This window comes from Meriones unguiculatus, chromosome 2, assembly GCF_030254825.1.
Source record: "Meriones unguiculatus strain TT.TT164.6M chromosome 2, Bangor_MerUng_6.1, whole genome shotgun sequence".
Lineage (NCBI taxonomy): Eukaryota > Metazoa > Chordata > Mammalia > Rodentia > Muridae > Meriones > Meriones unguiculatus.
Genome location: NC_083350.1, coordinates 101,413,860 through 101,435,203, shown reverse-complemented (window position 1 = coordinate 101,435,203; position 21,344 = coordinate 101,413,860). Strand labels below are relative to the sequence as shown.

At 45.5% G+C, this 21,344-nt stretch overlaps 1 protein-coding gene across 1 annotated transcript in view; it reads right to left on the bottom strand.

The window, feature by feature from the left end:
- The window catches only part of Hal (histidine ammonia-lyase), a 29,262-nt gene extending 7,918 nt beyond the window's left edge, over positions 1-21,344 (bottom strand). The window contains exons 1-17 of the mRNA XM_021655465.2: positions 20,999-21,344; positions 20,493-20,553; positions 20,353-20,380; positions 19,940-20,014; positions 19,780-19,852; positions 19,607-19,673; positions 19,019-19,056; positions 18,319-18,444; positions 16,276-16,415; positions 14,273-14,320; positions 13,536-13,683; positions 12,193-12,288; positions 12,034-12,092; positions 10,352-10,432; positions 7,792-7,857; positions 7,550-7,715; positions 3,114-3,248 (exon numbers count right to left, since the gene is read on the bottom strand). Of these exons, the coding sequence (XP_021511140.1) occupies positions 3,114-3,248; positions 7,550-7,715; positions 7,792-7,857; positions 10,352-10,432; positions 12,034-12,092; positions 12,193-12,288; positions 13,536-13,683; positions 14,273-14,320; positions 16,276-16,415; positions 18,319-18,444; positions 19,019-19,056; positions 19,607-19,673; positions 19,780-19,852; positions 19,940-20,014; positions 20,353-20,380; positions 20,493-20,553; positions 20,999-21,245 (1,654 nt within the window). The 5' untranslated portion in view covers positions 21,246-21,344. The remainder of the gene's footprint in view (positions 1-3,113; positions 3,249-7,549; positions 7,716-7,791; positions 7,858-10,351; positions 10,433-12,033; positions 12,093-12,192; positions 12,289-13,535; positions 13,684-14,272; positions 14,321-16,275; positions 16,416-18,318; positions 18,445-19,018; positions 19,057-19,606; positions 19,674-19,779; positions 19,853-19,939; positions 20,015-20,352; positions 20,381-20,492; positions 20,554-20,998) is intronic.

Genomic DNA, 21,344 nt, shown 5'->3' with positions numbered 1-21,344 from the left:
CGTTGGGGAAAGACAAACAGGCCTATCTGTATCAAAGGTGCTTTGTGCTCCCAGAACAGAACAAAACAAGACAAAATGAAGGAAGAAAAAAACAGCAGGTGCTAGTCTATCTGAGGCCAAGGAAGGTGTATGAGAAGTTTGGGGAGTTACATGGATGGAATTAGAAAGGAACCAGAAGTCCTTGGAGCCAGAGCTTCATGGATGTGTTCCCTGGCATTGAAGGACATCACTGTGGTCCTGGGTAGGGAGGGCATGAGAGAGGAGTGGTGAGAGCCAAATGTCAGATCTTGCCAGGCTTCTGGGCCCAAGGAAGTAGGGGAGTTGTAGTTTTGAGTGCTGGAAAGTAACTGACAGCTTTTCAGGTGGGGCATGGTGTGCTCTAAATTACAGGTGCTCACCCTGTTTTGTAATACATGACAACTGCACAGGAGAATCATCGGAAAGAGGTGACAGGCCTGGATCTGTGTGTTGGTATCTTGATGAACCAGACAGAAGTCGTGAGGATATGTAAGGGAAACTGTTTAAACTTTTGGTCAGGGCTATGGATCTAGTGGGGGAACTGTCCAGTGTGTGGACATTCAGATGAACACTATGATAGACAGGTTCTGCTGTAGACATAGAGAAATGGGTGTCCTTAAACTCTGCCAGTAGACGTGTAACATTGTGCATCCACTGTGGAAAGCCATCTTTGGCTTTCCATAAAGATTGACGGAGAGACAACTGAAAACATCTCCCCCATAAAAACTATTACCTATTAGCCAAAAAGCCCAAACAACCAGTCCTTCCACTCTGAATGCATAAAGTAAAATGGGAGTGTTGCTACAAGACAATCAAAGCAAAACAATGCTAGGACACAAATGGACTTGGAAAGCAGCGTGCTGGGTAAAGTAAGCCAAGCTAAAGGAGCACAGTGTGTGATTCTGTTTACATGAAATGTTTGTAACAGGCAAATCTATAGGGACCTAAAACAGTGGTTGCCTGACACTGGGGGAATTAGGGAGAATGGGGTGTGATAAACTGAAGACTTCAGAGGCTTTTTTTTGGGGGTGTGTGAGGTGGATTGATGAAAATGCTCTGAGACTTATGGTTGCCCACATCAGTGAATACACTAAAACCGTTGCATTTTAGAGGGGTGAAGTATAAATGAAAAGTTATACTTTCGTTTTAGCCTAGGCTATTCTTTCCTCATGGGACAGGACTTGGGGGATTCTGTGACATCTCAGGAACTTAGTGATACTATATTTAATGGAAGGTGATTGCACTGTCATCAAAGATAGCAATTGTGAAGGTAGAGAGAAGATAACCCAACACGACTCTCCCAGTGAGGTATCTGACAGCAGGGTGAATCTAAATGTCATGAAACCTTTCAAGTCAACGTCACCGCATCATAGATGCCTAGCGAAAAGAAAACACATAAGTGATATCCCAAAGAAGCTACTAGAAAATTCACCACAACACCCATCTTTCTACAGGAAATCTAGTCTGGTCTCCCACTGAGTCAAAAGCCAGAGGAAAACAGGGAGGCACAGGATGATGCTAGATGAAAAGATGTTTAGAGTCATGACAACAGAATTTAAAACCACGTCTGGATCCTGCTTGAACAAACCTGTACAGAGAATCTCTTGTGTCTGTATGGAAGCATCACCTGTCAATAAAAGCTGCTGGCCTGTTAGTTGAGGCAGGAAGTAGTTCTAGCAGAGAGAGATGATGTCTGGGATAGAGAGAGGTGGGAGATTCATCCCAGACTCTGAGGAAGATGGACGCATGAAACTGGGGAGAGGTAACCAGCCATGTGGCACACATATAATAGAATAAACAGGTATTATAACTTATGTGATAGTCAGGGAACAGGCCAAAGCTTATGGCCTAGGCATTTATGAGTCTGAGAGTCATTATTTCAGGAGCTGGGGCTCAAGTGGAAAAACCCTATGGTTACACAAACCCAATGGAAAGGCTGGTGTGTTGCAGCTGGGTAATTCTGAATTTGTATTTGGTGTTGATACCAGGGCTCAGCCGTTAATTTTGTTGGGTGTGGTCTGACATCCTGGCTGAGAGGAAAGCATCCAAGAGCTGAATAAGGACGCCACCAAAAGACATGTTAATGTGGATTGGGGGTAAAGCCTACACAAAGAACTACCGGCCACGAAGGAATGCTGAGAACAGAAGAAATAAGTCTTCTCCGAGAAAGACCACACCAACTGGTTGTCCAATACCAAACAGCCTGAAAATATAAATACAATTGACCTTACACAGACCTCAGACTTGGCGGGTTATTCTTAGGAATATATATGTATATACATATTCATAGACATATATGCCTGTAATAACAATAAAAAAAGAGAAAGCATGAGTTTGAAAGAGAGGAATGAGGGGGTTTGGAAAGAAAAAGGAAAGTGAGAGATGTAATTATAATCTCAAGAAAATACTTGTACTTATTATCATTTACTTTTAATAGTGTGTGTGTGTGTGTGTGTGTGTGTGTGTGTGTGCGCATGTGGGTGCTGCACATGTGCATGCATGCATGCATGAGCACTGGGACGCGTGTAAGCCAGAGGTGGCAGATGCCTCCAGAGATGGAGTTATAGGCAGCTACTTGACATGGATTCTGGAAACTGAAATTAGGTTCTTTACAAGAGTGTTGGATGCTCTTCATGCCCCATTGATCTCTCACCCTGAAGCCATTTATATTCAAGAGAGAAAGTTTAAATGAACAATATGGAGATTTGCTCAAGACTAATTTGGGAAAGCAAAAAGGGAAGCAAATGTTTAAGCTTTTGAATCAGGCTAAAGCTTGTGAGGGCACAAGGTGCAATTCTCTCCATTTTTGGAGAGAAAAACTCCACCCCCACCCCATTTAAAATAAAGCTATATAAGGGGCCAGATTATCTCTATAGACCTCCTCCATTCTTAATCTTCAGTGAGGATCAGGATCACCTAGAAAATTGCCTTAGCCACACTTCCCTCTCCTCCCTAGTGTTTCTGGGAGAGGCCAGAGGATCTGCATTTCAAATGAGTCTCCAGAGAATACTGACTCTGTGGGCAGTGATTCCATTTCGAGAAAGACCCAGAAAACTAGTTTACCAGTGAGCCACACCTCCCGCTGCTGGCTTTACCTTGTTCCACATGCTCGACGACCCTGAGGGCCTTCCTGGCTGCCCACCCTCCCATGGAGACGTGGTCCTCCGTGGCAGCACTGGTAGAGAGTGAGTCCACAGATGAAGGGTGGCACAGAGCCTTGCTCTCCGAAACTGCAAGAGATCAGTGCAGACGACACAGTAACCTTAAGAAGAAATGATGCCAACATCATACAGGACTCCCCCAAAGTCTCACAGCATGAATGGCCCTCTCCAGGGGCTCTTGACCATGACCAAGAACTCGCTGGTTCACAGCCACACCAAAGTCGATTTTCTCCCAAAGTTGGAAAGGTCCTACGATCCTGGTGAGTTCTGAGCTAAGATGAAGATGAGAATTTGGGAATGCCCTTATTATAAACCATGCCAAAAATGCTGGAAGCATTCAGCATGCCAGGAAGATGGATAGGGACAGGGTGGGGCGGAAGATGATGGATGAGTCTGGCTACTCAAGAATGGTTTACTTACCTTGAGAGAAGAGGCGGATTAGAATTTAGGGATGTCACCGAGAACCAATTCTGGGCTTGTAGATCTTGGGCAATATTGAGTGGCTGGGGCAGTTCCAACACTGTGTAGGTGTTCTTGGCTTGAACAAAGGCTTCATGATAGCCAGTGATGTTTGGGGAGTGAGGGGCCTCTATAATGGAGTCTCTCAAGCCTGAGTTTCCACATTAGTTAATCATCTTGCTACAGTGCAGATACTGAGTTTGGGATGGGCTCTGAGTTCCCACCACTTTAATAAACTCCTACATGATGCCATGTTGTTGATCTGATTGCCTACACCTTAAGGAGCCAAATTCCTTGTCCCCAGCTCTAGATGTTAGGAAAAGTCAAATTTGAAGTCTTTCCTCCTCTTCCACAGATCTAGAAATAGCTCCTGCTCTTTTCTGTGCTATAAGGTAGCAGTTCTTTACCTGTGCATCTCTAATGACCCTTTCACAGGGGTCGCCTAAGACCATTATCGGAAAGCACAGGTATTTATTTACATTGCTATTGATTACAGTAGCAAAATTCCAGTTATGAAATAGCAAAGAAATAATTTTATGGTTGAAGGTCACCACGACATGAGGAACTATATTATAGGGCTGCGGCATTAGGAAGGTTGATCGCTGCTGCTATAAGGTATAGCACCCTGCAAGGACCCAGTGTTAGGCTAGGGTGAGCAGCTTGTCCTGGTCTGTACAAGATCTCTCAGGTTCTGCCATTACAAACTGCTCTGGTACAATAAAGAGCAAACTTATAGTACCCAAAAGGCAAATGGCTGAATAAATAAGAAAGCAAACATTTTCAATGAGGAAGCCATCTTCAGTGAGGAGCTTATGAGGCAGAACTCATTCAAGCCAGTCCTCCCAAGGTGTATAATTTTCTCTAGAAACCAATTATTGTTGCCCAATTAGCACCATAAAATGAGAAATCTCTGTGTTAAGGATGCTTTTTAGAGACAGTGTCACGAACAAATAGACAATACTGGGCCAGAGAAGAAGGCGAACCCAATGGTTCTTTCTTTAGTTGACTATATTGAGCTTCAGTAAGAAGCCTGAGCAAGGAAGGGCTTAAGAATTGTTTGGCATGGTACTGCATGCCTTTAAGTCCAGCACTGGGAAGTTAGAGGCAGGTGAATCTGTACAGGTTGTCAGGTCAGTCTGGTCTACCTCTGTCTGAGTTCTGTGCTAGCTAGAAGAACTACATAAGAACTATATAACCTGTCTCCAAAAAAGGTAATATTATTAAATAAAAATTACTGTTTAGTTAGTGCTCATGACACCAGGCAAAGCCCCAAGACTTTATATGTAGAGTTAGTTCATTTAACGACAAGACAACCCTGTTAGGTAAGAAGTCATTTGTGCTCTAGGCAGCAAAGAGCTGAGGATGTATCAACAGGTTAGAGAGTCTTGAAAGCACACTGATTATAAATGGCAGGTCTGGGTTTTAGAATGCATTGGATTGCATTGTTTTTGTTTTGCTCAAGATAGTGTTTCTCTGTGTAGCCCTGGCTACAGCCTGTACATCAGGCTGGCTTTGAACTCACAGAGATCCAACTGCCTCTGCCTCCCAAGTGCTGAAATCAAGGCATGTGCCACCACTGCCCAGCCCCACCGGATGCTTTTAATTAACTATTCTGTTACCTAGCCCTTTGAGGTAGCATTAGTAAAGAAAATGCAGGATATTCAGCTAAGTTGTGATTTGGGATAAAAACAGTGTTTGATTGGGGATTTGTTATTGTTTGTTTTTTGTTGTTGTTGTTGTTTTTTAGCACAGGTAGATCCTAAGTAATTCAAATAAAACCGGGCATCCTACTTTTTCTGTTGTTGAATATGACCACTCTATTTTAAGACTATGTACGGATGAACACAAGATTCTTGATATCAGCCAGTAGCAGGAGCAGAGAGTGGAACCCATAGAGCCCTGAGCAGTCCCCCGGCCCCAGTAGCCTAACGACCCTCACAGCTGGGAAAGCCACAGCTGCTGCAGCACAGCCACCATCATGGCAACCAACAGCAGCTAGGCGGAGACCCCAGGCAGACATATCCATACCCTAATATCCACCTGTGAAGGAAGGTTTTCCAGAGCAGTAAAATGGCTCAGTATAAGAAATGGATATGGTTTCATCAAGAGGAATGACATGGAGGTGTGTGGAGGAAGTAAATGTTACAGGCCCTGGTGGAGTTTGAGCCCAAGGCAGTACATATGTAGTCTATTACAACCTTCATGTGATAGAGGTCTTCCCCTTGGTTTCCTGCAGCATTACCAGAATAATGAAATTAATGGTGAGACTGACGGATCAGAGAGTGCTCTAGAAGGCTAGGCCCAACAACACCCACCCTATTCTAGAAAGGGATTCTCCCCTTACATGCTAGGACAGCCTTATTTTAACCCTCCTGTTCAGGAAGAATAGACAGAAGGTGATGGCAGCTGGAGAGCAAGTCAGCAAGGTAGACCAGTAAGACAGACTGTGTTTGGGGTTATGGGCCATGATTCTGTAGGGGCCCTTCTCCCCCAAAACAGCCTAGAGAAGACAGCAATGATGATGGGAAGGAGACTCAAGGAGATGAGATCCAAGATCAGCAGCCACCTCAAAGTGTTGCAACTTCAGCTACAACCCTAACACCCAGAGAATCCTAAACCATAAAATAGCAAAGAGATACAAGCAGGCAACGGAGGACTCATCTATTTATGCAAAGCAGGGTGGGCCTGAATAAATGTCGGCTTACTCAACAATTTCATCAACCAGTTTAGTCATCTAACAAGAAAAAACTGAGCATAATTAACATGACATTCCAGCAACAGGAAGTAAGAAGATGGGAGCTGAAGACCTTAAGGGTCAGTTTTCTTTAACAGTTGGCCAGATAAGACAGAACTATCTGCATTGTCTATGAAGTATGCAGTTTTTATTACTTTTACCTAAAGATGTCTCTTTTTGGTAATGACAGATATAGGCTTGGTTGCTTAGTTCATTTTTGGTTTTTTCTTAATGCCTTGTTTTTCTCAATCAGCCACTAAATATTTTTAAGTTGCTTCATATCTGGTTAAGATTCTTTAAGAATTTCATTTTTTCATTTATAACAAGTTTAGAACTTGACTTCCTTTTAAGTGAACAAACTGAAAGTTCTTGTTTAAATGATGATGGTGGCAGTGGTTGGCAATGGTAAAAAGTTCACTGAAGTAAATACACAAAATTGGGTACCAATATGTCTGTATTTGAGTTCTTCTCTTCATCCAGTTACTGTACAATACTGGGAAAGCCACTTAGCCTCTCGGTCTCCTCCCATCTGGCCAGTGGAGATTAACAGTGCCCACCACCTGCTCCGGTAGCTAAGATTAAGTGAGGGGAAATAAGCAAAGCCATTGGCACTAACTTTGTGGCAGGCTTTGTTCTGATGAGCCCCTTGCAATCTCAAATCAGAAACCAGCTACACTGAAGCTCAGTTTTTCAGTAGGCATATTGCTTCTTGGAAGTATTTTGTATAAGTTCTGAGAACAACTTAATCTTTTAACGGATAGTGGATCAAATAGAATATCTCCAAATTTAATCATTCAGTTTGGCTGAACTTCTGCCGTCAACTATAATCATCTTTTGTTTTGTTTTGTTTTGTTTTGTTTTTTCCCTCTGATAGTCTTTGGGGAAAAAAAGGTACAAAGATGAAATTCAAGTGCAAGGTGAGAGTCCTCTCTCTGGGGCAACTATCCATTTCCACCTGACTGTTGCCTTGTTATCTTCCAGCATCACACTGTGTAGGGTTTCTTTTCTCTAGAAAACACTCAGACTCAACCTACCTGCCATGTTAAGCATGAGAGGTAGAATAAACATGAAAGTGGAGAAACAGGAATCATTTCAAGGCAAAAGCTGATACTTCTGAGGAAACAGGGAAGGCCCTTGGTAGACAGAGCTGCGATCCGGCTAAGGGAAGTGTCCTTACCCAGGGCGGCCGCGGTGCAGTGGGCTATCATGAACCCAGAGTTCAGGCCTCCTTCGGCCACCAGGAAGGCAGGCAGCTCGCTGAGGGAGGGGTTGCACAACCTTTCGATTCTTCTTTCACTAATTGCTGCAAGTTCATGAACGCCGATAGCCAAATAGTCCAGGGCCTAAAAGAACACCTCAGTTCAGGCAGCCTGCACTGGAATGCACTTTTGGGGTCAGGAGCACATTTAGAAAGCTTACCTTGGCTGGGTATTCACCATGGAAGTTTCCTCCCGAAATTGTCTCGCCTCGACTGGCAAAGACCATCTTTCAAAAAAGGTTAAGGCTTACATGTCACATTGCTGGCCACTTCAAAGGTAGCTGCCATCCCCATCTGCTTACTTTTAGTACTGAGGTGACTGTCACTGTACAGATACAGGGAGAAGGACACATCTTCCCATGAGCAGGTGTGCTCATAAAGCAGTGGTTCTCAACCTGTGGGTCGCAACCCCCCAAAGACTGTCAGAAATATATTTACATTATGATTCATAACGATAGCAACATTATGGTTATGGAGTAGCAAAGAAAACAATTTTATGGCTGAAGGTCACCACAACTCGAGGAGCTGTATTAAAGGGTCACAGCAGTAGGAAGGTTGAGAACCACTGACACACATGCACACACACAAACATACACATTGAAGTTAAATTGTGCGCATGTAACTGGGGCCAAAAAACACGGGGCGTGAGATGTTTTTCCTGAGATCAGAGATGTCAACTCCCATGGCTTTTCCAATCTGCCAATTTAACACTTGTAATCAAGAGCTAACTCTATGACCACGAACCACTTGTTTGACGTTGAATTCTACTTCCTCCATGGAGCTGTGAACCCCTGCTCACAGAAGAAGCTGCTGAAGAGAAGACCCGGCCGACAAGCACCCATCCAAATGTCTGAAATGAGCAGTGTTGGGTTGTTTCCCCACTCTGTCCTCTGAGAGCTTACACTAGCGCTCAGCCGCAGGTCCAGCCAGCAGGTCCTACTTCGGCGGGGGGGGGGGGGGGCGGGGGGGGGAGTCTGGACTCACGGAGCGTGGTTGCCCTCAGAGAGAGTCCCAGTCTGTCACGTACTTTGCTCAAGCCAGCAGGCACAAGAGCAAAGACAGTAATAGCTCCTCCTTCCTGGTTCTGGAAATTAATGCTTTCCTTCTGGGTTTTATAACTAATGTATTCAGCTATTTGTCACCAGAGGTTGCACCTGTGGCATCAGCCAACCTCTGAATGACAGTGCTCAGAAAAAGAGAAAAAAACGTTGTGTCTATAGTGAGTGCGCGCTGACTTTTTCTTGTCCTTGTTCCCTACAGAGTACAGTAGAACAACCGCTGACGTGGCATTTGCACTGTATTGGGTGTAACAGGCAAGCAGGTGAGGAGTTAAGGTAGACAACAAGAAGCATCAAAGGGACTTGAGCAGAGAAGGATTTTGCAACGGGAAGAGTGTCTTGCAATCAGTCCCTGACTCGTAACAGTCTTTTCTCTGTCATCTGGTTCCCTGCGTTGACTGCCTGATGCTGTGATTTAGAAACTGAACTTGTATTAACCTCTTGTTTCCCAACTTTGTTGGTCATTAGGTTTCAGCAACTTTCAACCTCCCTGGGTGCGCGTCACCTGTGGTGGAACACTGAGAAACCTGTTTCCTCAGGCAGCATAAGTACTAGACTCTCAACTCCCTGCAAATTCATCCACAGTCAAGTGTCTTTTATTAAGAATTAGAGGACTTTTTTTTTTTTTTTTGGCTGAAATTACAGCCAGGGGAAAAATTAAATAGAAACCTGTCATCCATATCCAGGAAGTTCATGTTAATCCTCTCCCATTCAGTTACCCTTTGAGGTCTAACTGTGCCAGTATAGAATTTTTCCTTTACCACTCAAGAACAAACTCATGAGCTGAGACCACACCACATGCATGAAACCACTGTTCCTTTTGGGGAGTGTTGAGGTAAGTGGGAAATGAATCTGAAAGTAGGCTTACGGAAAAGGTGCCTTCAAAGCCTGGGTTAGAAGCCCGACAAGCTGTTGAGTAACCAGCCACCGGCTCTCCCAGGCTGTGAGCTGTCCTCACAGCTGCCTCCTCAGCACTTTCTCCAGTGCTTAGAATGAAGGCAGCTGTGGAATGGGACCAAAGGGTTCCTAAGAGGGTTGCCTGTTTTCCGAGGCAGCAATGCCTCTGTGGAGACTGTACCCTGACTCATTATCTCAGCTTCAAAGAAAAGAACAGACTTTCTGGGGGAAAGTGATCCTGTTAAGAACTCCCTCCCTCCACAAGGAATGAAAGCATCTTTACTGTGTGTACAGATAGATAAACTGTGGACTGAGTCAAGCCTACGTCAGAGAGAAACCTGAGAATGGGGAAGCCTTACCTCACTGGAAACATTTTGATGTGTTATTTGATGGTTGTTTTCTGCTTAAAGCATCCAGCAGCACTATGACCAGGCCAGCCCAGGAGGCTTCAGTCACATCCCCACCAGCCTCAGCAGTAGGCTTTCAGCCAGTATCTCTGTGAAACATATCCACAAATACTGGAAGTGCTGCTTTAACCTTTTATGGGCCTATTTCAAAAGCTTAGGATGTTAGGCTCAGAACCTCAGAGTAGCGTCACAGGTCTGCTCCTGCCACTTACCAGCTCTGACCTAGAAGAGGCTCAGCCTCAGGGACTAACTCATCAACCTACAAAACAGAGTAGCGCGACACAGACACTTTCAAAAGGATTGCATAGGCAAATCCTAACCCAGCCAGCTAGAGAAAACTGCAAACATCCAAAAGATACAGGATTGTCTGTGGCGCTGTTCAGTTCTGTAGTAATGATGCCCTTCACAAATGCTATCGTATCGTTCACCACACCATGAACCTAAAGTATAATCAAAATAAGACACATGATTAATGCTCAATAAAAATGCTAATATTCTTATAAAATATCACCTTCAGGCTTTTCCTCATAACTGTTGTTGTTTTTGTTTCCTTGTGGCTTTTTGTTTGTTTGTTTTTGTTTTTGTTTGTTTGCTTCTTTTTTTGAGACAGCGTTCTCTGTGTGGTCTTAGCTGTCCTGGACTTGCTTTGTAGACCAGGCTGACCTCAAACTCACAGAGATCCTCCTGCCTCCTCTACCTCCCCAAGTGCTGGTATTAGAGGCGTGCACTACCATAGCCAGCAACTTGTAACTGTTTTGCAGTCATGATCATAAAAAGTATAATTGGCTTACTTAGGATATGAAAACAACTGATAAGTTCTGAGTGAAACAAATTAGGATAAATACATAAAAATAAATACAAAAATATATTAGACTAATATGCAAAACATTGTGATATAGGAAAGTGAATGCTCTAGCCACAAAGAATTTCACTTCCATGCCAATAGTAGGATGAAGGCAAGGTAGGTTTCTGGGTGAAACAGAAGCAGATTTGGAAAGCAGACAATGGAGGCTACGTTGCTGTTCATAAGGAGTAAGATACTGTAGGCATCTCTCGGACGCGAGTCACAGAGATCACACAGATGGTAGCCATCAAGGGGATGGTCGTCATGAAGCACAAAGTGCCACACTAAAGATGCTCATGAGTAAAGTAGCCACCCTGCATCTTGCCCTGGGAAAGCCATGGTGCACTTTTGGGTTTCTCCCAAAAGTCCAGGAGATAATGATCTAATGGTGTGATCTTGCACAAGGTACTGAACCCTGTTCAACAAGTCCTGACTGAAAATGAGACAGAGTGCTAACTGCACAGTTGGAAAAACTCAGCGAGTTAATATTTGGAAGCCACAGATAATGGAGCCCATCGTTTGGAGCCAGTGGTTGTTGTTCTTAGAGTAGCAGGGGCTCTTAAATCAGGACTTATTCTTTTGGTTCAGTGAATCCAGCAGTTCTTTCCCATAGATGTTTTTGAAGTATTGTTCAATAAGCCAGTTAAATAGGACTCTGTGCTGAGTCATAGAAAATGAAGGTATTTACTCTAGGGAAAACACCCTTTTATTCTCTCTACCAGAACTTGACTGGCAAATCGTTTCTTGAGATGATTGTAATCTCTCATCACTCAGGTCATGTGAAAAAGCTGACCCATTTCTTACTTAAAGTTGTCTCAGAGATTCATTTATTATTGATTATACTCAATTGTACAGTGAGGACAAAGGTATGCCTTGAGTGCTGAGAGACAGAATGAGGCTTTCCTGTAAACATCTCAGACTGGCTACAGTTTTTCCCTCCTGGAAGAGCCAGAAAGACTCTCCAGTGCTACTTAACTGTCTTAGTCCATCAACACAGGAGGTCAAGATGTGGGAGAGTCAGCCAACCTAGTAAGTAGTTGACAAAAACTGGAGAAATGGAAGTACAAAATACGCTCTTTTTAACAGTAGCAGTAGAGAGGTTTGGATTGCATTTGGCCATGACGTGATTTTCTACTTTTTTCCTTTCTGAATTTGGGGGAAGGAGCCTCTGTTGGTCTCCTTGTTTCTTGACTTTACCTGTGGACAGCAGCGTAAGGTGTACGCATCCTGAACTCGATCGCAGAACCTGTGGCTTTCTGCGCAAGCAGAGGCGAGGGGAGAAAAACAGGCACCACATTACCGATCACCCCAGAACACATGGCCCCACTGAGCCTACTCAAACAAACTTGTCCAGACCTGCGATTTCTGACGGGTGGTGATCCGAGTCCAAGAGTGACCGGAACCGAAAAGCAACTTCAATTTGTCCCCGGTGAGGGCGGACAGCATGAATGTCTAGAATTGAAGGAGGCAAAATGAGTCTGAGTAGTTGTGATATTAGAATGAACCACTGATGGTTCGTTCATGATGCTGAAGTCCTGGGAGTTCTCACCCATCATGCAGAATTAGATGCTTCAACCCAAAGGCAAATTTTCCTTTATCTACTTTATTCTCTCTACTGTCCATATCGGGGCGCAAACTGTTTGCAGAGGACACTAGAAATTTAACTCAAGGCTCCAGGGTCACCCTTAAAAGAACTGGCCTGATGACAACAAGGGACATGCAGAGTGAATTAATTTACCCAAGTCATTGTGGGACAGCTCCTGATTTACTTATTATTAATGTGGAGGCTTTGACACTAATTAACTTCCAGACAAGATACAGATACTTATGTTATTCTTGCCTTCCCAGTTTTCTTATCAGGGCAATCCTAATGTGTGCACATGTATGTATGTGTCTGTCTGTCTGTCTGTCTGTCTGCGCATGTGCGAGCCCGTGAATAGCTGCCTGAGTGTGCGAATATGAATGCATGTATGGAAGTCACAGAATAAGTGTGGGTGTCATTCCTTGGGCACTGTACACATTTTCCCCCTTATTTTTCATTTTGAGAGAGAGTCTCTCATTGGCCTAAAACTCCTTAAGTAAGCTAGCTGGCCAGGGACCCCTGGGGATCTGCTTGTCTCCCTCTTCTGAGCTGTGGGAGTACAAACATTCACTGCCACGTCTGATTTGTTTGTTTTCTTTGGTTTTTGAGACAGGGTTTCTCCATGCAGCTCTGGCTATCCTGGAACTCGCTCCGTAGACCAGGATGGCCTGGGTTTCAGAGATCCATCTTCCTCTGCCTTCCAAGCTCTGGGATCAAAAGCATGTGTGACTACTGCCCCAGCTGCCAGTTCTGATTTTTAAAAAGTCAGTTCTGGGGTTTGAATTTAGGTTATAGTTGCAACACAAGTATAAACTGCTGACCTCTCCTCAACCCCTTTCGTTGGAGTATCATGTCTCACAAACTGCCTCCTAAAACAATTCCTAGCCTAGCATGCCCAGATCACTGGGTGACCTGGAGCCGGTAGCTTAACTCTCCAGGTCAACATCTGTCCTCAGATTGTAGTTGTTAGAGGGCAGTAGAAGAAGCTGTGACAGTCCTTGGGTATACTGGGGGCACCTGGGTCTTCTTGCTCTTCTCTGCCACCCACCTCCTCTGTGCCTAAAACCATCAACCAACTCGCCCCGGTTGAATGAGTAACCAAAGAGAACCTGCTGACCAGTATCAAAGGCTTTGGTGGTGCCCTTCAGCACCTCAAGGGTCAAGGCAGCCACAATGTCAGCTTGCCGGGCAATGGCATTGGCTCTCTCCACAGCTTCACAGCCCAGGGAAGTGATCATCTGTGTCCCGTTGATGAGTGCCAGGCCCTGTGGGAGAAGGGAGCAAGGTTTCGTGCTGTAAAGAGCAGACAAGCAGATGTTGTACCTCCTGCTTTTGTCGGAGAGGAACTAGCCCGTCAGCTGAGCTCTGTATGTGTTCGCGAAAGCATGGGGGCAGGCGTGCATATTCATGAACTTGAGTGGCAGCATGTCTGGAATCATCCGAACAGATCTGGCCAAAGGGTCCTTGCTGACTGTTCCTCCTGCAGCCATGTGGCCCTGCAGTGCAGCGTCTGTGCAGCATCTTCAGCCCTCTAGATTGTGTTGTTTACCAGCCTCTCACCATCACAGTCGAGACATCCTAAAACTATCCTGGTCCATACTTGTGGCTGAGAGCATCTTAACGGGCCTTGACTGGGCATATCTTATCAGGCTCCTTCAAAAACTATATTTGAAATTTATGCTCTTGGAGGACCCGCAGGAACTTAAATGTTCACAGATGTGCCCTTTCTTCAGTGAGCAGCTGTCAATCGACACATAAGCTGTATTTATCTTAAGGAACCAACGAGGCTGGTAGTGAGGATGAAAACAGCGCATGTAAATGTTTATTAACACAAACAAGTTTTTCTTGACTTACCTCTTTGGGTTTCAGAACAACTGGTTTCAGTCCGTGGGCTTCTAGGACCTGTTGAATGATTAAAAGGATGAACATGGATGCTACTGAACATACAGTTTATTTTTTCTTCCATATGGAGCCCAGTGAAATACTTTCAGTTTCAAAGTTTGTCCCATAAAAGATTAAACCTACACAAAGTGTTCTAACCAGGTTCTTGGGGCCAGCATCTACCTCTATTTAGTCTGAAAGCAGATTTAGTGTTTAAATAACTTTGGACTCTTGAACCAAGGACTCAATTACCTACAGAAAAAAAAATGCTTTCGAGTTCCTCTATAGTGGGACTCAAGCTTTGAGATTGGCCCAAATAGCCCTACTCTTGAGTAAGGCTGTGCTCAGAGATAGCTGCCCATATGCTTCCGCATTCTACATCCAAAGCATGACCTCCAAATAGTCCTCTACCCTTGTTTCTGCATCCGCTGTCACTGACTCAACCTCAAAGCAGGCCTTAGGAGGCAAATGTGTGTACCCCAATGAGGAGATTATGGGTCCCCCTCAACTAAGTAGATCCAGAATCCCAAGAAGAAAGGGGCAGGATGTTCTTTCTCTTATGTAGCAGAAGTAAAAGGTTTTGCTAAATCGAGGTTTGTCTGATTGGGGAGAGGAAGATGGCGCTAAAGTAACAGAAAGACGAAGCGCTGTCACTTCATTCTGTCCATTTCTCCAGCCAGAGTACTTCTCACTGCAGGGTGTTGGTCTTGGCTGGGATAGGAAGAGAAGAGACCTATGAGCTCAGGGGAACCAGGCCATTAACAAGCTGAATGTTTGAGGGCAGATACAGGAAACAAATAAAAAAGAACTGCATATTTGGGTGACTTGGAAAAGATCATGGTGCAGAGAAAGTAGATTCCTAGAGGAGCTTTAAGAAAAAAGAAAGAAAGAAAGAAAAGGAAAGGAAAAAAAGAAAAGAAAAGGAAGTATTGGGACATCTGTTTAGCTGGAGCACATAGCAGCAGGCTAACTCTAGTTTCTACCATGGAGAGCCTTGGGAAGGAGGGACCGTGGGAATCACATAAAAAAACAACACTTTTCTTTTTTTTTTTTCTTTTCTTTTCTTCTTTTAAGACAGGGATTCTCTGTGTAGCCCTGCTGTCTTGTAACTTACCCTGTAGACCAGGCTGGCCTAGAACTCACAGCAATCAGCCTGACTCTGCCTCCCACGTACTGGTATTAAAGGCATGTGCCACCACCCAGCAAGGAAACAGCATCCTTGAAAGCATGTTACATCTGAACTTTATCCTAAAGATGAGGAAATTGCTAGCAGCTTAACCAGGATGTACTTGGATTTGCTGTTGACCAATGTCAAGCTGGCTGCCATGGAAATGTAGTTGAGAAAACATTGTCCACTGAGACAAAACCAAGATGGCTGCATGGAGGAAAGATGACTTTGAACTCAGGTCCCTCAAAGGACAATCTAGCCTCTTCTTCCTTGCCCTTGGTCCTCTATCCATTTCACCTACTCTGAGGCTACCTCTCATCATTTGCTCAGAGAGGACACTTTAAAGGATGCTGTGGGCTGCTCAGTTGGGATTTGTACATGAAGAAAACATTAAAAGCTTTGTATAAAGTGTGCATTTGCGAAGAGCTCATCAAAGAAAACATGTTTTCTAAAGACCTCACAACAAGTGCTGTCTTTCACTCATTCAAGACTCTGTACCTGTGAGATAAGCTCCCAAGTACAGTTGTGACCCAGTAGGCACTAGCAGTCTTGGGAGCCAGAATACATTCCTGAAATTAAAACTAATGATGGTACTTTACTCCCTAGATACACATATCTTGGATGTTGGCAGGTGGACATGGAAGCCAGTGAATATCATCTCCTAGTTTGAGAGTCAACTCCCAGGCTTGAGTTGACTCATCTGTGACTGGGTAGCCATAAAGATGAAGCATCATAGCAACATGTGCAAGGGCCTCCTGGCTCCAGCTGAGGAGGATCGCTGTGGATGAAGTTGTTATGTGAGGCTTACATATTTAGCATCAGCCCAGCCACTCTTTGGGGACCACATCTTTCCTTCTCCAATGAGTCCCAGAGCAAGATGAGAGAGTGGAGCAAGGTCTCCACTGGCACCAACGGTTCCTTTCTCTGGAACATAGGATAGGCAGGAGGCTGCAAGAGAAGCAGGCATCAGTTACCCCAAGTGTGCTTTTGCCATTTTGGTTGTCTTGGCATTGCCAGTGAAGTCATCCCTTGTTTCCAACGGAGTGTAGAGTCATTTTGTAGAGTAAATATCCAAGAATGATAAATTCTCAGGCACAAGTAATGCCTAAGAGAACCAGCTGAGCTGGGTGTTGGTGACACACTCCTTTAATCCCAGCTTTCAGGGAACTCAGAGGCCTCTGAGTTCGAGGCCAGCCTGCTGTACAGGGCAAGTTCCAGGACAGCCAGGGCTACACAGAGAAACCCTGTCTCAAAAATCCAAAAAACAAAATAATCAAACAACAACAAAATATCCAGCTGAGCTGTTATGAAAGAAGGGAGTGAGAGTGGAGAGAAGAAAAGACAGAAGGCAGGAAGGGAATGATTAAAAGAAATAAGGGAGCAGAGAAAATGTGTGTGTGGGTGTCTGGGCAAGGGCGGGCATCCAGGGATGGACACGGTGCTCAGGCTGTCCTGACTCCACTCCTAGGTTTCCAGCAACATCTCAGAAACACAACTATAAACCAGCTGTTGATCATCGCCTCCTGCTTTACAAGACCCAAAAGTTAGAAATCACCAAAATAGAGAATTAAGGGACACCCAGGTGGTCAGATTATATAAAGTTATTAAAAGTTGTTGGAGAATGCTTAAAAACATGTATTTATCTTATTAACCATGGACTGTTCTAGAAGGATGTGGTGCACCAAAGTATTATTAACAAAGTTCTTTAAGGGCAATAAACTGACAAGCAAAATACACGGACTCTCTCTCTTTCTGTCTCTCTCTCCAGTCACTCAGTTTATCACCCCACACACTGTTACCATCTATGCATAAGCAGCCTCTATGTTTTTTAGAAATTCCCCCGAAAGTTACCCAAAAAGGGAGGCTTCTGTTTCCTAAAATAAAAGCCCCAATGGCAGTGTTTGCATTTCCCTAGCTGTTGCTAAATAACATCAGGTAGACACACCAGTGCAAACCATGGCCAGCTTACAGAGAAATTTTCAGAGCATCGGGACCCACAGGTGCCTTACCCTCTATCTATCAGAGCACTGGTGAGCTCAAGGGGGAGTTCTACTGTCTCGGGTTTGAGGTGGATCTGTGCAGATAGCCTTTGAGCCTATATTTTGTGTCCTTCACCGGCCAGCACGTCACATTTATAAGTCCCCTGTGCCCTCAGCATAGCAACTCAAGCACTTGCTTGTCTCTGGATGATTGAGAGAGACTTTGTTTCCTTTCCCATTCCTTTCCCCCAAGGAGTCCTGGGGTTGCCATGGACCCGATGTTCTATCCTCAGCTATGTGGAGAGACAGCCTCCTGAGCCTTGCAAAAATGTAGTCTTCCCTTTAAGGATTGAGTTTCGTTGCATCACGTCCTATCCCACAAAGGCTTCCTGACTAGGTCAATTATTAATCTTTTCACATTTCTGACCTACCTTTTTACAAAGTTAGATTTCCACGTGCAAGTACAGCTTGTCCATCATCCAGGGAGCATTAAGAGTTCAGGTTCCCAGGTACCAACTGGAACCATTGTCTTAGGGGTGGGCACCATCCAGGAATTATGTTCATGGATGACTTGGTGCAATTTCACTGACCGCGTATGGGCACCGCTGAATAGAAAGCTCTGTGTAGACCTGAACTCACAGGCATGCTGGTGCTACACGGAAGCTACAAGACAGGCCAACCTTTACGGGGATAACTAGAGCTGCCATTCTTGCCACCAGGCTGCCAGCTGGTTCTCCTTCTTGCCAAACCTGTTCTGTTTGGCATTCATCTTGATTATTTTCTTTTTACTCTCAGCCTCTAGTCATCCAAGTCTACCGTGTTGGGTGTAGCCAACTTCCCTGAAAGGCCAGGCTAAGGATTCACTGACTTACCATTAAAGATTTCAATAACTTGTTTCAGGGTCTCCAAGGAAATCCCACTGTACCCTTTGGCTAAGACATTGATCCTCAAAGCCAGGAGCATCCGGCACTTCTCAGGACTGAGAGGTTTCCCGACACCTACAAAGCAGAACGATCATTTTCTTTGAGAAAAAAAAAAAAAAAAAACTTCTCCACCTCCTGCCCCCCCCTCAGGTCTTTCTCTACTTTGCCAGTATTGCCTGGCTTTTTGAAGCTAGGTGGATGGTACTCCCTGTTGCCCATCCTGCTTCTCAAAGCCTTGTCCAGACCAAGCTAGAGGACCAGCTCTCCTCTATTCCTTCCTTCCCAAACACCCTCAGAATACTGCAGAGTGGTCTTGGCACAGGTCCTTCAGTGTGATGGACCCAGGGCTCATCCGACTTAGCTCATGCCCCAGTGCTAGCCTTCATTTCCTTCCCAAAGGCACCACTCTTTACATAGGATGGGACATGCAATTCTACCTCAATCCCATCCTTCCACCAGGCCCATTCTGTCTTCTAAGTGGCCGGAGAAGATTGGTCTGATGCTGCCTCCTGGGGCCCCAGCACCCAGCCCTTAGAATACATTTGGGACACAGCAGTTGATGTGGCTGGTGGCCCAGGACTCACACCATGCTAGTCAATCATATGATCTTACATGGCTCAGGAGGCAGTCAATGCTAGGAACTATTTACCTGAAGAATGAGAACGAACTAAGTTGACCTGAAGCTCCCTGGAAGAGAAAGAGGAGAACCCTCTTAGACCATGGCTGAACATGCTACCTAGGCTGGGAATACGGAGGGAGCAACAGTTCAGACTTTAGGTGGGCAGCCGCACGCAGTAAAACCTAACAGCAGGTCCTGTTCTCTCATGATGAGTTGGGTACAAGCCAGCAACGCAAGCCTCACACTGTTCACCAAAGCACACGAGAAACTTGGCTGTCTTCCAGGGTCGTGTGAGAATTTGTTACCCAAGGTCTAAAGCCGTGGATCTCAACCTGTGCATCTCGACCCCTGTGGGGAGGGCGTTCATGTAGCAGATCTCTTGCCTATCAGATATTTATGATTCCTAACAGTTAGGAACAAAAATAATTTTATGACTGGGGGTCACCATAACATGAGGAACTGTATTAAAGGAACATAGCATTAGGAAGGCTGAGAACCACTGGTCTGAAGCAAGTGCTCAACAAATGTCATTGTGGTTAAAAGAAAAAAAAAAGTGAATGATCTTCATGGAAGCAAAATCTCAGGGTTGGGGCAAGTGGGCATGCACCTGAGACTTACTGTAGCTTATTGACAGGGATTACAGTTCTGGCAAATTTCCCAAAACCTGTGGTGATGCCGTAAACAACTGAAAGAAAATAACAGACACCTTAGTGGTTAGACGCAACAGGGGTTTTAGTCTTATGTTTGTCCGTAAAAATAATGTTAGGACGTGGGGGGAGGTGTAAAGATACCTGTTTGTTCTTTTATGATGCTGTCTATGACCTCCCTGGATTGCTGTACTTTCTTCTCGGCGATTGACGTGAGCTAGGAAAGCATTGGAGCAAACACATGAAAGCTGTCCACATCCGGCGGAAACGGAAGGGAAAGTCCTTCCCTCCCTCCCCCGCATACCTTTATCTTGTAAAGTCCCTTTCCCAGGTTGACCAGATCCTCGGTGCTCAGACTGTCCCCATCTAAGGAGATGTACTGCACAGAAGGAGTGAATCTCAGTGAGTGGGAGGAGCCTGTAAAGGGTAGTCTGGCAGGCAGCCTGGCCCCAGTGATATTTTATTATCATCATTCTGAGGCGTTAGTGTGCTAATCAAGAACATGGCTGGCTTACAGGAGCCCTGGGCAAGAAAAGCAGAGGCCAGGCCCCCTGCAGAACCAATCTGAACTAGACGAAAGCTGTCTTTAGTGTGGCGTTCACTCAGGTGTATCCTCCTCCTTTTTAAAGGGGAGGGGTGCGACAGAGGGGAGGCGGCTTACACTAGACACGACAGGACTTCACTTTCCCCAAGTAAAGAAAAGTAGCTCTAGCTTACCTTTTCAGGCTCCTTGTATTTGCTGTATCTGAAGCCAGGTAAAGGAACCTACTAGCAGTGTGGAAAAGCCCCAGGCCCACCATGTCAGGACCAGCCCCTCTCCCCCCAAGCACGGACCAAAGAGGATGCGGAAAGGATACAGGAAAACGCCTTCTGGCTGTGAGGGAATGAAGTCGGGAGACATTATATCGCCTTCAATGACTGAAACGAGAAGGGGAGAGGGACCTTGCAGGTCACAGGGTGGCCCCAGGAACGGCCCCTCCGTGCACTGAGCTTGCATTTCATGGAAATGGCTGCTGGACCGTGACTTCCCACGTTTTCCCATGGTCCTTAGCGTCTTTATACAGGAAAGCGATCAGTTCTAGCCCGCTTCCATCCCCACTCTGGCAGTCACAGAAGGATTCTATAATTGCAAGGGGACTCTGATCTGTGTAGCCTTGGGTTCAAGCCCAGACTCTGTCGCTTACGACCTGCCTCGCTACGTCTATGCAGGCTGGGGGAAAGGTGGATGGTAAAGCTTAGCTTGAGGCTCCCCTGGGGCAAGTACTATTTTTCTCATTTTCTCTCATGGGGTGAGGGGGGAGGGGTTTGCCTTCCTCCAGGCCATGCCACAGCAGTTCATCCCATTCCCCTGAGCACCACTCACCCACTTCCACGAACTCATTGTCCTCCAGTGCTACATCCAGCAGGTCCTCATTGTCCAGCAGGCCCAGGCCCTTGCAGCGGCGCACAAGGAAATGCACTTCATCCACCGAAGTGAAGCCCCCGTTGTCCGGTTTATTCTTCATGTAGCGCCGCACCGCCTCGCGGCCGAGCCAGCCCACGGTGAGCTTCCCATCCTGGCAGGGCACGGCCAGCCATTCCCCGCGCACGTGGACCGTGTACCTAGGCATGGCACAGCTACAACAGCCCTTCTGAGCAACAGGCCACTGCAACCACGGGGCTGGCTCCTTCCCTGCAGTCCCTGATGGGGAGAGCCTTTATCTGTCACC